Source organism: Gopherus flavomarginatus, chromosome 2 (genome assembly GCF_025201925.1).
Source record: "Gopherus flavomarginatus isolate rGopFla2 chromosome 2, rGopFla2.mat.asm, whole genome shotgun sequence".
NCBI lineage: Eukaryota > Metazoa > Chordata > Testudines > Testudinidae > Gopherus > Gopherus flavomarginatus.
The window spans coordinates 166,004,936-166,021,435 of NC_066618.1; the positions used below are offsets into that span (position 1 = coordinate 166,004,936).

General features: G+C 50.1%; 1 protein-coding gene across 1 annotated transcript; it reads right to left on the reverse strand.

Moving 5' to 3' along the window:
* Nucleotides 1-11,015: 11,015 nt before the first annotated feature.
* Nucleotides 11,016-16,430, reverse strand: NODAL (nodal growth differentiation factor). Its single transcript, XM_050940125.1, has 3 exons — nucleotides 15,912-16,430; nucleotides 12,799-13,619; nucleotides 11,016-11,863 (listed from the first exon to the last, which is right to left on the reverse strand). The coding sequence occupies exons 1-3, from the start codon at nucleotides 16,222-16,224 to the stop codon at nucleotides 11,711-11,713; spliced, it is 1,287 nt and encodes a 428-aa protein (XP_050796082.1). The 5' UTR covers nucleotides 16,225-16,430; the 3' UTR covers nucleotides 11,016-11,710.
* Between the last annotated feature and the right edge of the window lie 70 nt (nucleotides 16,431-16,500).

Below are 16,500 nucleotides of genomic sequence, written 5' to 3' on the forward strand. Positions count from 1 at the left end.
TTAGGAAGTCGGGGATCAGTGGAACCCCATCAGAAACAACCCCCCCTCACCCTGCCCTCATCTACCTCTTCAGGATGCGATGGTCTCATCTGCTTGTTCTGTGTTTGTACAGCACCTAGCACAGTGTGGCCCTGCTCCCTCACTGGGATTCCTAGGGGCTCTTGCAATACAAATAATACCCATAGTATGGGAAGGAGTGCCCGAGGAGGCGGGACACCCATGGCACAAGGCCAGACTTGTTCTCTGTTACACCAGTATGAAACTCCACTGAACTCATTGTTGGTTTCATAGGGGGCTGGAGAAGTGAGACCAGAATGTGCCCCCTTGTCTGCTATCCCCCCGAGCCTGCAGCCCTACTTCTGTAGGGAGACACTTACACCTGGGCCAAGTCCCCTTCAATCAATGGTGTTCTTTCTGCACAAGTTCCAGCAGGTCCTGCCCTCCCGGTATACACGCCTGCACCCTGATCCAATTAAAGGATCAGAGCCCCATTAGAAATTATTTTTACACACTGTATTTTATTTCTGGCACTAGTGCTTTCAATGCCAGCTAATGCTGGGAAATGCAGAGACTGCAGGACCTTATGGCAAAACGCTGTTGAATTGAATAGGGAAGGGACACTGAAAAGACCAACAGGATTTCCCTCTCTCCAGGTTTCAGAGGGGCAGACATGTTACTCTGTATCAGCAAAAACGACAAGGAGTCCTTGTAGCACCTTAGAGACTAACAAACGTATTTGGGCATAAGCTTTTGTGGGCTTCTCTGGATGAAGTGGATTTTCTGGATGAAGTGGACGAAAGCTTATGCCCAAATAAATTTGTTAGTCTCTAAGGTGCCATAATGGCTCCTCATTGTTTTTTCTCTCTCTTCAGTTCCTTCTGTTGGGTTTTGTATCCAATCCACAGCAGATGAATCCTCTGTTCAGTTCTTCAGGGTAGTTGCTCAAACCTATCACTGTTAATAGGCAGCAGGTTTAAAACAAATACAAGGAAGTTCTTCTTCACACAGTGCACAGTCAACCTGTGGAACTCCTTACCTGAGGAGGTTGTGAAGCCTAGGACTGTAACAACATTTAAAAGAGAACTGGATAAATTCATGGAAGTTAAATCCATTAATGGCTATTAGCCAGGATGGATAAGAAATGGTGTCCCTAGCCTCTGTTTGTTGGAGGATGGAGATGGATGGCAGGAGAGAGATCACTTGATCATTGCCCGTTAGGTTCACTCCCTCTGGCCAATACCAGGTGCCCCACTGTCGGTAGACAGGATGCTGGGCTAGATGGACCATTGGTCTGACCCGGTACGGCTGTTCTTATGTTACCATTCTCTATTAAGTTCTGTGGGGATTTTCCATAGGGGAATTAAACTGAGAAGTAAAGGGGTGGGAGAAGCATACTAGGAAGGCTTTGTCATTGTCTCCTTGAGTGTAGACACTCGTGACACCGACAGGCAGGGTTCTCCTGTTGCTGTAGTTAGTCCACCTCCCAGAGAGGCAGTAGCTAGGTCGATGGAAGAAGTTGTCTCTCAACCTAGCGCTTTCTATACCGGGGGGGAAGGTGAGTTTAACTATGTTGCTCAGGGGTATGGATTTTTCAAACCGCTGAGTGACATAGCAGGGTCAATGTGTTAACTTTTCCTAGAGTAGGAAAATCTCCATTTAACTTCAAGGTCAGTCTACACTGGAAACTTGCATTGGCATAGCTGTCCCTGTCCTGGGTGTGAAAAATCCACCCCCCTGTGAGACATTGTCAGCTCACCTGACCCCCAGTGTAGTCAGCCCTAGTCGATGGAATAATTCTTGTGTTGACCTAGCTACCACATTTTGGGGAGGTGGATGGCCTGTAATGATGGGACAACCCCTCCCAGCTCTGTCGTGAGAGTCTGTGCTGAAGCGCTACAGAAGCGCAGCTGTGCCCTTGGAGTGATTTATGTGTAAATGTAATCTGAATTTGGCAGGAAGTTTCAGGGAGGATTTTACTTTATCTCACTATCTTAGGTATTTGTGAGATGCTCAAATGCTGTCCTTTAATGTCTCTCTCCTCACAACCCCTGTGAGGGAGGGCAGGGCTGCTAGCCCCATTTCACAGATGGGGAACTAAGCGTAAAAATTTACAAAAGCCACTAGATGAGTAAGGAGACCAAATCCCATTTCTAAAGCTAACTTAGGCACACAGGTGCCTACATTCCAAGGACTTCTGCTGAGACTGAGTCTCAGAAGTGACTTGGGTGCAGACCCTGAACAGGTATTTAGGCACCTAACTTCTGTTTGTGTCTAGAAATCTGAATGGGACTAGGCTTCTTACTCACTTGGGGTAACATTTTGTAAAGCCTAAGTGACGTCCTCAGATCCCCCCTGCAGTCTGTGGTAGAGCAGGAAACTGACCTGAGTTTGTGCCCTGCCCACTGGGCCATCTTTCCTCTGAACCAGTGCCTTATCCACACTGTTCAAAGGGACCATCTCCAGCTGAGCCAGTGAGTGAAAGGATCAGGCAGGGAAGGTAGAACCGGTGCTGCTCATTGGCCGGGCAGGCAGGGCAGTAATCAACAGTTTGCTTTAGCATTACTCTTGTGCCTTTGATAAGCAATTTCCCCATAAAAAGCCTTTCAGACTGTTTACTCTCACTTGCTCCTTTTCATATGGATCCAGAGCAAACTCCCCTTATCTTCCCCTCCTTGAACTCGGGCTTGGCCTTCCTGAAGGTGGGTATTATTAAGCAAACAGGCAGGTGGTAATTCCCACAGGTTTCCATGGCTGACAGAGACCTTTGCAGGCCTTGAACTGCAGAACAATTAGGCTAATGCTGTCTGCAAACATACACTGCTGTCAGGTCAAGTACAGCAGACTGAAGCAATGACTCTGTCAGGAATCTGGTCTCATGCACTGATAGAGGAAGCTAAAAAGATTCTGAGGTTCAGTGTTTATAGATTCCCAGGCCAGAAGGGACCACTGTGATTATCTAGTCTGACCTCCTGCATAACACAGGCCCTAGAACCCCCCATAATAATTCCGGGTCCACTAGAGCAGGGGTGGGCAAACTACAGCCCAGGGGCCGCATCTGGTCCTCCAGATGTTTTAATCCGGCCCTCAAGCTTCTGCTGGGGAGCAGGGTCCCGGGTTTGCCTTGTTCCGTGTGGATCCTGGAAGCAGCAGCATGTCCTCACTCTAGCTCCTACATGTGGGGGCTGCCCCTGCCCCAAGTGCCACCCCTACAGCTCTCATTGTCCGGGAACTGCGGCCAATTGGAGGTACAGAGGCAGCGCCTGCAGACAGGGCAATGCGCAGAGTTGCCTGGCCACAGCTCTGCGTAGGAGCTGGAGTGGGGACATGCTGCTGCTTCTGAGAGCCACTTGAGGTAAGCGCCGCCTGAAGCCTGAACCCCTGATTCCCCTCCAAACCCCTCAATTCCAACCCGGAGCATCCTCCTGCACCCCCAGCCTCTCATCCCCAGCCCCACCCCAAAGCCTGCACCCACAGCCAGAGCCCTCATCCTCTCCTGCACCTCAAACCACAACTTCATGAGCATTCATGGCCTGCCATACAATTTCCATACCCAGATGTGGCCCTCGGGCCAAAAAGTTTGTCCACCCCTGCACTAGAGCATAGTTTAATATAATCCAGTCTTGATTTAAAAATCGTCAGTAATGGAGAATCCACCACAGACCTTGGTAAATTGTTCCACTGGTTAATTACGCTCACTGTTAAAAATGTGCACCTTGTGTCCAGTCTGAATTTGTCTAGCTTCGACTCCCAGCCATTGATGCTTGTTAGATCTTTGTCTGCCACATAGAAGAGTCTATTATCAAATGTTTGTTCCCCAGGTAGCTACTCTCAAGCTGTGATCAAGTCACCCCTTAACCTTCTTTTTGCTAGGCTCAAGGAGCTCAATGGATTTAGCCTATCACTAGAAGGCAGGTTTTCCAATCTTTTAATCATTCTCATGGCTCTTCTCTCAACCCTTTCCGATTTATCAGCTTGACTAGCAAGTAAAGCATTAGCTACTTCTCTACTTTGCAAATATGGTGAGAGTATGTCCACGTCCAGACTGCCCGCCGTATCGGCGGGTTAAAATCGATTGCTCGGGGATCAATATATCGCGTCTAATCTAGACGCGATATATCGATTCCCGAGCACGCTTATATCGATTCCGGAACTCCATCAACCCCAACGGAGTCCGGAATTGACACGGAGAGCCGCGAAAATCGATCCTGCGCGGTGTGGACGGGTGAGTAATCCGATCTTAGATATTCGACTTCAGCTACGTTATTCACGTAGCTGAAGTTGCGTATCTAAGATCGATTTCCCCCGCCTAGTGTGGACCAGCCCTATGTTTGTTTTCGCATGAGATTTCCTTCCTGATTCCAGCCAAGTTGCAGGTGATGCAAGAGCTGCATCTCTGTTGATTATGTGGGGTTTGCTCTTCCACACCCCCTTGCTTTGGTGCTGGAGCCTCCTGTTCTAACCTGCTACCCAGCTTCGGGGAAGGTTGGAATGATTCCTCTCTCCCTGGAGACCAGTAATTCATCCCTGCCCAGGCCAACTTGTAAAGATGTTTCTGAAGGGCAAATTCCCTGCCTGTAGAAGAGACCAAACTGCTCCAAATAGCAGGACACTCACTCCATTCCTAAAAGGACTTCTCCCCAAACACCTCGTCAGTGAGTTAGACACTACACTGCAGTGTCTGCATGCTCAGTCAATGGCAAACCCCCTGCTGACTTTGATAGGGCCAGGATTTCACCCAACGCATTGATCACCAGTCTACACAGACACACACACTATGTCACGGACGGAAATTAGAACTGTTCACCAGACCTGGCTTAGGTGCAAAGCTCCATGTCCCTCAGCTTGTGGGCAGCTCCAGCGTTTTTGCTGCCCCAAGCTGCAAAAAAAAAAAAAAGGGGGGCAATCGGAGCTGCTGCCACTTCATTCTTCGGCAATTCAGCAGCAGGTCCTTCCCTCCGAGAGGGACTGAGGGACCCGCTGCAGAAGAGCCGGACGTGCCGCCCCAAGCACCTGCTTGCTGCGCTGGTGCCTGGAGCTGGCTCTGCTTGTGGGACTTAGTAGCAGAACCTTTCGTGAGCACTAACCGTGCATGGCGCAGGCCAGCAGCTGCAGAGCCTGCATTCTGGTCAGGCTGGAGAACTGCAGGCTAGGAGCTGAGGTTGTGGATACCGCAGCTTGGATCAAACTTCAACCTGGGTGCGACTCAGCCTGACCCAGAGCTGCACCCACACCCAGTAGGAGATAGAGCCAAGCAGGGGCTCTCTCCCCTTCAGGAATAAAACAGTGAAACCTGTGCTATGCACCTTTCCCCCTGCTCAAACCCTAGTCAAAAGCAGCCAAGTGGTTTCCAGCGCAGTTTTGTTCCTCTTTTAGTTAAAGACCCACTGGCCCATTTGGCTGGTCTCTGGATGGGCTCTCAAGGCAGATTTCACTTCAATTTCAGCACATTTTGGTTGATTGATTTATTTATTCATTTCAGGTCCCAATTCTACCCTCAGATGCTTACAGTAGCACCACGAGGTCCCATGGTGCCAGGTGCAGTACATACACATCATGAGAAACAGTCCCTGCCCTGATGAACTTACTATCTAAATAGAGAAGACAGGGAGGGAGGGGAACCTGAGGCACAGAGCAGGGAAGTGACTTGCCCAAGGTTGCACAGCAGGTCACTGGCAGAACAAGGAACAGAACACAAGCCTCCTGGCTTCTAGCCCAGGGCCCTACGCACTCGCCCGCCCTGCCTCTAATGGATGACGGGCCTATGCTTTGCATTGGCTTCAGCGAGAGTCCTGGTCAGGCACCCAGAGGCAGGACTTGCCCTTCACAAGGGGCACTGACCTCAGGACACTGAGACATGGCTACTGCATGAAAGGCAGGGAACACTATAACTGGTACTGCCAATGGAAACTTCCCGGGCATGTAAGGTCCAGAGGCCAGAACATGCCTGGTCTCACTGCACTGCTGTTCTTTCCAACAAAAGCCGCGTCCCTGCGTTTCTCCTTAACACAGCACATATATATTAGGCTGATGCTCACAAGGGCTGCAAAGCTTTTTGCTAACAAAGATTAGGTCCCATTCATAGCGCAAGCCCCAGAGCTCTATGCCCTTAAGTAGGCACCATGCATAGCAAGATCAATGAGATTTTATCCTGAGTCTCCCAGCGTTTGATGTTCTTCTTAAAGCCCTAGTTCCCGGAGTTGTAGGAAAGTCTCAGCTTTCAAAGTACCCATGTGAAACCTTGGAAATGCAACCCTTAAAGGCTCAACATTGAGAAGGCAAAAAGAGCCCCCAGGTTCCTGGTTTGTTTTTTAAACCAGCCTTATAATTTTGGGGGCGTGTGACTCATGTTTGGCATTAGCACAGTGCAAGGCTTTCCCCCTTTTTGGAACAGTTTAATGGCTCCTGCAAATGACCCTCAAGTGGCTTGTTAATTACTGGCGGGTCTCAGCAGGATATGCCATCTGAATATGTAAGCAGCACTGGTGATCAATGCCAGGAGGAGGGCCTCTGCTGTGAGAACCAGACGTGCTTTGTTTATCCCTGGGCTTGGATGTGGATTGGAGTTAATCAGGCCAAAGCCCATGCTGGCGGCTGGGGAATGTGGAATCCTCATGCTGCTGGGGCTCTGCAGCAGGGAGGGGACTCGGGAAGGGCTTCTCGACCTCTGCCTCAACATGAGACATGCTTGGCTTCTCCTGGGAGGCATCCCAGAATCCTTTGGGCTTGCTCTTTGGGGGCTCCGTGAGCACTAGCTCTGTGGTTTGGGGGAGAGGGATGCTCTGAGCATGACAAGCAACAAGGGAACAGGAACCTGCATGCGATCATCACCATTCCCAGGAGGGTGGCATGATTTGCACTCCCAGAAAGGGCATCCAGCTCTTGGAGGGAATGCATGACAGCGCTGGGCCAGGCCCGGCCAGGCCAGCTCTTGGGGCGGAGAGGAGGGGTCCTCTAGGCCCTATGCAGATGGTGAGGGAAGCATGAGTCACATCAGTAGCAAACTTCCCCAAAGTCAGACAGTCCTTCAGTAACAGGTGGGACACCCTGAGCAAGGAGAAACACAGGGCTGGATAGCAGGGATTGTGCCAGGTTAGGCTGTGGGCTAGTCTCCCCTGGGGAGTGGGGAAGGTCCCCTTGCTCCAGATACTTTCAGCTAGCAACTGAGGAATGCCTTGCCTTGCCCTGCCCTGGGGATGGGCTGGGTGGGAACTGTCCAGCCAGGAAACGCAGTCGGGCTTCACCACCTGCGCCTGTTGGAAATGTGACCTTCTCCTAGTCGTGATGTGGCTTCTTTTATCTCTTACTTCCCTGATCCTTAAAATGGGGGGGAGACCCTGGCCCTGGAGGAATGTCACAGGGGCAGGGTGCTGCTGGAGACTTATTGACAAGGGACAGATGGGCTCAAGGAATGCTGTGCAGTAAAGCTGGCTGCCACCAACACATGTCTGAGGAAAGAAAAATCATTAGGCAAAGAAAGCAGAGACCCCCCCCCACCACCACCACCTCCAGACTCAGGTCAGGACCAGCCTGTGCATGGAAGAAGTAACCTCTCCCTTTCACTCTCTGCAATCCAAATGCTCTGCCCTTGTCTAGCAAACCACTCACAGGAGATGTCATTCTCCATACCTTACCCAGAGAGAAACTGAGGCCCGGTGTGAGGCAGTGACTCACCCGAGGACCTGCAACATGCAGTTCAGCCCCTTGTAAGTATGCATGATGGTCCAGTCTTTAATGACATAATCACATGCTATGCTTTGCCTTGACCCCTGGCCTCATTCAGTGCACAGGATGGACCCGCTCAGGGATGTGTCCAGGTTGTGTAGTGAATAGCAGTGCCTTAGGAGTCTGGCTGCAGCTCCAGGACTCCTTGGGAGTGGGGTGGGGCTTTCTCTTGTTACACAAATAACCACATCCCCACTATTCAAAAGGTCCCAGATGTGAGACTGAAGGACATGGGTAAATTGTGTAACTGGGGGGAATCTCTTCCTGGTTTTTAAGATGGGGAGAAAAGAGAGAGAGAGAGAGATCCATTTAGCTCTTCCCTTCCCAGGAGGCAAGTGTTTCACAAGCTTTGTCCTCCAGTGAGAGGTGATCTATGAATCAGCCAGTGACCATTCTCCTGACTCATTCTCATACCACCATGCGCATGTCCCTCTTCATTGGGCTGCTTGGTCGTCTTTCACAAAGCCTGTCTAACTACGTCATGCCTCAGCTATCAGTGTGTCCTGCTCAAATGCACTCATGTGCGCACATGCACATATTATTTAATCAAAGGGGCCCAAATGCCACCTCACCATCTTCTGGGACCTGAGAAGTAGGAAGGAGGCCAATGAAAGCCCCCCTACCATCACCACCATTCACTCCCTCTGGAGTCTCAAGCAAACCAACCACACCCCCCAAGCAGGGCCATTTGGAACTTGTTGGGAAGCTGATATTTTCCCTTGTAAAAATTGTATGATGAAAATGAAACAATTTTTGTATTTGTCAAAAATTGCCTTTGAATTTTTGGGGGTTTTCATCAAAAAATGGAAACACTTTTTTTCTGCAGTGTTTCACAATGGAAATTTTGAGTTCTGTGGGTTGTTTTGATTTGTTTATTTTCCTACAACATGACAACCAAATTAATTTTTTTTACAAAAATTTCCATTTGGTTGCAAAAGCTGTTTTCTGTCCCCCCAAAATAAGTGTTGATGGAAAAATTTTGCCCAGCTCTATGGTATTGCAGGCTGCTGATGGGTCAAAGGATTTCAGCATGGACACATTGGCCCTACCCTCAGCTGGCTTGCCTGCCTTTATCCTTTTCTTTCCCTGGGCTAAGCTGGTTTCCCGTCATAAGTTAGAGCAGTCTGAGGACTGTTCTAGTTTCCAGTGGCTGCTGGTGGCCCGAAGGCCAGCCGCTGGGGAGCTAACAGAGTGGGCAGAACCCTGGCTTGGCTGTTCCCAAGACAGGATTTCAGAGCTGTGTCTGTGTGGACAATACCTGACTGCACTCGCTGCTTGGCTCTGGAGTTCATTAGTTCGGGTATGTTTGAGAGCATGAATGGCTTGCAGAGGCTACCTGCCTCTGGGCTGAGCACTCAGCCCTGCCACGCAAGAGACAAATCATTGGGGTCCAATCCACCCTCCCCAGGATCCCACTGGGGGGAAATGAGAACTCTTCGTATCTGCTGTGGGGAGTCAGGCCCTGGTACTCTGTGACTTGCATAGTTGCCAACTTTCACAGGGTAAATAAGCACCCTGACTTTCACAATAAACCAAAAAATCAAGCTAATCCCATTTTGAAACAGGCCAATCCCTGAGAACCCCAACTCTCTATGTGACTAGATCCTCCCAGTGTGCAGTCTGGGACTGTGATGGGCCTGCTGTGCACCCTTGACTCTCTCCCACCCTTGCCCCTGCTTCCTACCCCGCTTTGCCCCTGCTTTCCAGGAGCCGATCAAAAAAAGAAGCAACAAGCTACAGGCCAAACAAGCTACAAGCCAAAAACTAGCCAGTATGCAACTCACAAGCCAATTAAGCCAAAAACAAACCCAATTTCTGCTCTTTTTTCCCCATGGGTTTGGCATGTCTGGTGGCTTGATCCTCAATGGTACTGGGGGCCCCCACTGCTGCTCAGGAATGTTCACTGCCTTTGCAGGAGCAAGCATTTTCTGCTTTGCCGCCAGGGATGGGATCAGTGCTGCAGAGCGGTAAGGGATTCTCTGCCACAGGAGCTCCCCTCCCCAGGAGGCCTTGAAGCACAGAGGCAGTACAGGGAGAGTGTGTGTGAAAGGGGAAGGTATAATGGAGATTAAAGCCAAAGAAGCAATTGCAATGGTGAAAACAAAGCATGATACTGGAATGTGCCAGGCACCATTTTATTTAAATATGTCAGTTCGTTTACTGGTCAATAATACAACAAAAGACCTTTAATTGTGGGTCTAGTCATTTAATCATAGTGTAGTTATCATGGCTTTAACACCTGTGAGTTAGATTTTAGAGATAAAGGGATACTGAAGAAGCTGGAAACATGAGCTTAGCTGAGATTTTTCAGTCTAGAGGAGTCAGGTCTGTGCCAATCCAGACCTCTGCACCTCCATGACACTCACAACAAGTTTGCTTGCCAATAGCAACCCTATTGCTGTTTCTGGTTACTAGTGAGCCCTGCAGGGGTTGAGAGGAAGGATGGTTTTGTGGTTAAGTTGTTGGCTAGACTCAAGAGGCCTGGGTTTAAATCCTGAGACTGTTACAGAATCCCTGTGTGACCTTGGAGAAGCCAATGAATTGCTCTGTGCCTCAGTTTCCCATCTGTATAGTGAGGATAACAATAGTTCCTTTCTGCCACCCTTGTCTGTTTAGACTAAACTCTTCAGGGAAGGGAGTGTGTGTATGTACAGCAGCTGGTACGATGGGGTTCCAGAGTAATACTAATTATAAAAAGAATGCCGTGCATTCATTGTGTCTAAATTCCCAAGACTGCTTTGAAAATCTCAATCATTAGTGTGATTAAATATTAAGACAAACACCTGTGCCTCTCCTCTCAGCCAGACTGCAACGGGCCAGAACATTTATCATACATGGAAGAAAAACAAATCGCATTTGCAATGTTTAACAATAATGAACAGTAACAAAGGAGACAGAGCTAGTGGCATTCTCAATGGCTCTGTCCATTCCAAGGTCAAATTCTGCTCTCTGCTTCCTGGGTGCCTCCGCTGGGAGGTGCAGTTCTGTCACTGAGAGCAGAATTTGGCTCCTAATGTTTTTGCAAGAGATGCTTCACATCAAAAATCCTGCAGACTAGAACTTTTTCCCAGTGCAGTGTCTAGAAATACAGACACCGAAGGAAACAGTGCTTTCACAACCCCCGAGGACAAGGGCAGAGCAGATAATGCCTATTGGTTTGGTTTTTACACATAATACAACATGTAGAAAAGGGAAAGCCCATACAAAGGAAAGTAATTAGCACGCTGCATTTTTTTTTTTTTGCTGGAAAACTGTTTTGTGCAAAAAAAAAATAATAATAATAATTCCCAGCTCTAGTCAGCAGTTCTGCCACCCCTCTAGGTGCTCTGACCTCCCCTTCTTTGTGAATTACATGATTCTCTTGGTGACTGTGCACAGAACAAACTCCATGTGCACTACTATGAAAGTAGCGATAAAAATCTCTTGGCCTATATGCATGAAATATAGATCTATGTATTTACAACATTCACAGAACATTATGAAGAATTATTTACATCTGAGAGTACGTTTTGCTGGTCAGCATTGGCCCAGTTCAGACAAAGTTGCGGCACGGGTTGCTGGAGGAAGAAAACATCCATGAAATTCCCCTTGCAGAGCTTGTCTTCCCAGATTCTCCCATTGGGGTGGGGTCTAATGTCAAGGGGGAGTGTTGTGCATTTCCCACAGCCCTGCCTTTATCCGCCTCAGTCGTCTTTTCAGCCTTCTCTAGTGAGGGCTGCATGGAAAGGCCAGGTCAGAATCCCAAGAGGACAGCACCATACGGGAAGCTTGATCCCTGCCAAGTATTAATCGGTGGGTGGGTGATGACCTGAGCCTTTGTCCTTATAAGCACTTAGACTTCAGATGCTTGGGGATTGGTTCCTGGCTCCACAGGGCTTATTCCCTGCCACCCCCAGGGTGGGACAAGCCTTGAGTTTCATGTTGGTAGCCTGGCCATGCTCATCACTGAGCTGCAGGTTCTCTGTCACCCAGAGGAGAAGAGCTTGCTTCAGTTGCAGCCACATTCCTCAATGATCATGTCTTCATGGTGGCGGAGGACGACTTCCCCCTTCTCATAGTACAGCATGGAGAGGGGGCTCATCTTGACTGGAGCACAGGCTGGACAGGGCACCCGGTTGGGCTGGTACAGCTTCAGCAAACTCTGTTGGGAAAGGGAAAGGCATTAGACACCTGGCTTGTACCAATGCAGCCTGTGGCCAAGGTTTGCCAACAAGTCTAGTGACTGTAGATGCACCACTTGAGACCCCTTACATAGGCCTGATTCTCAGAAAGTGCTGAGCACCCGCCCTTTGGGAATCCAGCCCTGGCAAGTCCTCTCTAGCCATGCTCCCAAAATCACTAAACGGCCAGTTCCGATAGCGCACACAAGCTCCAGCCATGAACCAGGACCCCCTTGTGCAAGGAGCTGTACAAACGAAACAAAAGCTTCCCCACGCCCCCAAATAGTCCTTGCTCCGTGAGTAGCCCTGCTGAAGTCGGTGAGGTCATTCCTAGAGCATGGTACCCCCTCAAGAACAGTACGAGTGGCCCTGAAATAGCCTGGATGCACCAATGTTCCCAGGATAGGACCTGCTGCAGGTAAAGGAGCCAACCCTTGCACAGAACCCCATTGGCTGCAGGGCCTGACTGATATTCCTGTGGCATGAAGGAGCTGCTTTCACGGTGGTGCTTAGGCCAGCGGATAGTGATTTCTTGAGAACCTCCCTATCACCCCAGTCTTAATTCATCCCAATGTGTTCGGGTGGCAGAAGCCCTGTGCACTGAGATATTTTAAAACCAGACTAGACCATACACTAAAAAGCATAGTGGCCAATCCTGCAGTGGCTTTAGGATGGGACGTGGACTTAATGGGTCCTTCCCGTTTTGAATGTCTTTGGTTCTAGGATGCTGTGGTTGGCTTAGCAGTTCATATGAGACGTAACTTGGGAAACTGTTCACTATTCTTTTGTGTTTCACTGTAATCTCCATGCGCAGCAGACCACACCCTGCACAGAGCCAGGGGACAGCTCATCCCGTAGTGCTGGGGAGCAGTGCAGGGAACCTCTGCTCAAGCAGAGAGGAAGAGGCCTCATTTACCTGGATATACGCATGGTTAGTTGGTTTGAAGGTCTCATCCACGGGCGCTGGGCACTCTCCCTCACACCGGTAGGCGTTGTACTTCTTGGGGTAAACAATCCAGCTTCCCCAGCCGGTCTGCTCAAAGTTCACGATCATATCCACCCTCCTGCACAGAGACCTGCCTTCCTCCCCCAGGCCTGGGGTGGAGAGGTCGGCCATTTTAATCCTTTGCCTCTCCTGCTTGTTCCGGCGGTGCCGGCGGCTCCCCAGCTCTTTGGAGGCGTTGTCAATCACGACATGCTTGGAGGTCTCTGCAGTTCTGATGAGGGTGGATGCCCGGAAGGGCTCTGCTGAAGGTTTATCTTTGGAGAAGACAACCAGCAGGACCTTGTCCGTCACACCATGGGACACAGCTGGCTCCACCTGGCTGGAGCCACTGGAATTCCGCACACCCATTGATCCAGTGGCATTGCTGTCTGACCTGGTCCTCTCTCCCCTCTCCTGCCCCTGGGAGCCCTGAGCATCTGCATGCTTCCTGTTGCCAGAGGCCACCCATTGGTGGAGCCAGGACTGGAGCAAGCTGGTGATGTTGAACACTCTCCAGAAGGAGTGACTGACAGCAGGACTGCTGGTGAAGGTGCCCAGGAAGAGCCTGTCCACACAGGTCTGGTTTCCCTGGCACTTGTGCTCATGGCTGTGGTAGATGTCCACCGTCACATTGTGGGACTGGGGGAAGGATGGCAGGCGGACCCGCAGTTCAGCCAGCCTCACCTCATGGCTGCTGGAGATGGAGGTCATGTCAAAAGAGAGAGTCCAGTGATCCCCTGCCTGGAGAGAACCTGCAGGAGACCAACACAATGCCAGAGGTGACGGACCTGCCCAGCACAAAGCATTCGCCCCACAGCCCTTTCTGGGGACTGTAAAGAATCCAGGGGTTGCCCACAGTGCACTGGTACTGCAGTGAGGGGCAAGCAGAGTTGCAGTGCCCCAGGAGAGCACTTGAGGGCACAATGCCTCCTAGAGCTTCTGGGGGTGCAGCTGCTCTGTGCCTGCTCACACAGCCCTTCTCCCCTCCAAGCCCATGAAGGCCAGTCCTGCTGGTTGGTGCAGAGCAATAGGCCAGGCCTGGGGGAGCAGGCCTCTCGCTGTCACAATGGTCATGTCCCCCAGGTGTGGGATGCTTTGCCCCATTCCAGAGCCAGGAAGTATGGCAGGAATGAACCCCAAACTGCACTCTGCCTTCCCCCACCAATACCAGGCCTGCAGCAGCAGCTGAGGGTTTAATGCACCCCACTAGTACTAAATGATGGTTATACCCCCAGCAAGAGGGGCAGATCTAATCCTATGCCCTCGGTTCTACAGGAGGTCAAAGTGTGACTCCTCCCCACATCCACCGGCTGCTTCTCCCAGCATCCCTTCCACCTTACCCCAACTGGGCTGCAGCCAGCTTGCCCTGACCCATAGCACTGATTAACACAGTCCTACAGTTAACGAGGGCTGGGGGCTTCAAGGAACCTCTAAGGGAATGAGTGGTCAAAATCTCATTAAAATTCAATGGGATTGTGGCTTCTAATGTACTTAGATGCCTTTGAAAATCCCAGCCTAAGTAGTTTACTTTTGTTGGGTTGTTTGAAAATGTAAAGTACCGTAGTATCCACCAATCAGCCAGGCTAGGCTTTGATAGCCCATTCATTTCCATAGGATCAGAGTGCTGCATAAATACCTACTTCTCACCTAGTGCTTTTCATCAGTCGTTCTCAAAACCCTTTGCAAAGGGGATGGGGAAACTGAGGCACGGAGCAGTAAAGTGACTTGCCCAAGCTCACTCAGCAGAGCAGTGGCAGAGCTGGGAATAGAGCTGAGTCCTTGCCCAGGGGTCTAGCTTCTACCCCACACTGCCTCCTGATAGAATTGTTCATTAATGCTGTTCGTGCTGTTGCTATTGGGTAAAATTTGCAAATTTTACCCAAGTGACTTAGGGTACATGCTTTTGAAACAGCTCCCTGTTTTCAGTTATTTACAGCATTAATAATATAAAGTCAAGTGGAGAAGACAGGAATTATGCTGATGGGAAGAATCCCCACCCTTATTCCAAAGCACTAGAATAAGGTTTGCCAGGGTGTCTGTTTCCTTCCTTCTAGTAACTTTGCTAGATGGTTGGTTATTTAAAACTTTCCTGGAGCTGACCATGCTTGCTCCTGCAGCTATTTTAAAGGTTTTGCTTGTCATCATACAGTCTTGTTCAGAATCTGAGGCCACTGCAGTCGGCAGGCCGAGGGCTCCCATAAATGGAGTGAGAAATGCAATGCCCACCTGTGCGCTAAGGCTTTGAAAACTGCCTTGTGAATTAGACGGTCTGCTCCCTTCACCTTCCCCAGGGGCTGTTCTCCTTGCTGTGTCCATGTTCCCCTTTGCATCCAATAAGCAGTTAGTTAAAATCACTGCACTCTGCCCCTAAATACTGCAATAGCACCCAGCTAACTCTACAGCCTGAGACAACACTGGCGTGTTTAAGGGCACTAGCCAATCTCCCTGATCCCATGCTGGCCTTTGGCAGACTGAGGAAGGGACCTACTCTGCTGTACAAAGATTTGCCTTTCCAAATAACCTGCCAGCCAAAGTGTGGATACCAAGGGCAACACCTTAGCTTTTCAACCACTGGCAGGGGAAGCCAGGGCAAGCATCCTCCCACTGTAGAGTTCAGGATCCAGGCTCAGAACTGACCCCTTCAGAGCAAGACACCCCTCCCCCCGGCTTCCCTACTCCACGTTTTCTCCCTCTCTCCCCTCACATGCCACCCATTAACAAAACAGCAACTGGCTATTGCCCAAGCTTGTTCCTGCCAGATGTCAAAACAGTACAGATGTGGATTGGGTCCCCATGGGGTCCCTTCTTCACAGACGTCTGGGGTCCCAATCCACAAAAGCAATGGATAGAAGCACTGGATTAGCCAACGCCCTACAGGGAAGAGTCTGATAAGCAGCAATCTCTCAATGAGGTACTGACAAACCTGAGGGCTCGACCCCCATCACCGCATTGCTGCTGTTGAGCCAGGTCCTAGGGCAAGCTAGAAATACAGGGAAGGAAGAAAGGAAAAAAAGAGAGAAAAAGAATAAAGGAACAGCACCTACTTCTAGCCACAAGGCTTAAGACTGAGTCAGATTCCTGCAGTGCTGATGTCTCCATGGTGGGCTGTCCAAGGTGATTCCCAATAACCAGAGATCTGTACAGCTGCATCATGTACAACGGGTACCGGAGAGCAGGGTGTGGGTGCCGGAAGCCACGGACTGTAGACAAATTCTTAAGCCCTGGGCTGGGTCCTGCTGTATGTAACTGCTGCTCATCCTTCTGCTGTGAGAGACCAGTCTGCTCTGACGTGCCCAGCTGCATGAGAATGAGAGCCCAACACACCAGCTCCAAGCCACATGTGTTCCTGGGTGGCATAGCTGCTGCTGCTCTCTGAACTAAGCTTCTTACACTTCCCTCTGGCTCCTTTCAACACCCAGAGCTGTCTGGCTCTCTGAGTGTCTTTCCTCTTCACTGCTGCCTATCGACACTATATACCTGAGGCTCCCTGAGCAGGCTCTAGCCTGCAACCCTTTGATGTCAACACTCCCTCCATCCTGAGTCCAGAGCTGTCAAACCTTCTACAGTCTCCACATGGTCCCTATTCTTATGCAACCCCTCCCTCTAATGAGGAAGTGATGGGAAGACACACAG

What these genes read in the sequence shown, in the direction of transcription:
- NODAL (XM_050940125.1), bottom strand. Translation starts at nt 16,224, where the DNA reads ATGCCACCCAGGAACACATGTGGCTTGGAGCTGGTGTGTTGGGCTCTC. An exon ending in CTTAAGCCTTGTGGCTAGAA is followed by an intron (nt 13,620 to 15,911) that starts GTAGGTGCTGTT and finishes GGTCTCCTGCAG; the next exon opens with GTTCTCTCCAGGCAGGGGAT. An exon ending in CTAACCATGCGTATATCCAG is followed by an intron (nt 11,864 to 12,798) that starts GTAAATGAGGCC and finishes CTTTCCCAACAG; the next exon opens with AGTTTGCTGAAGCTGTACCA.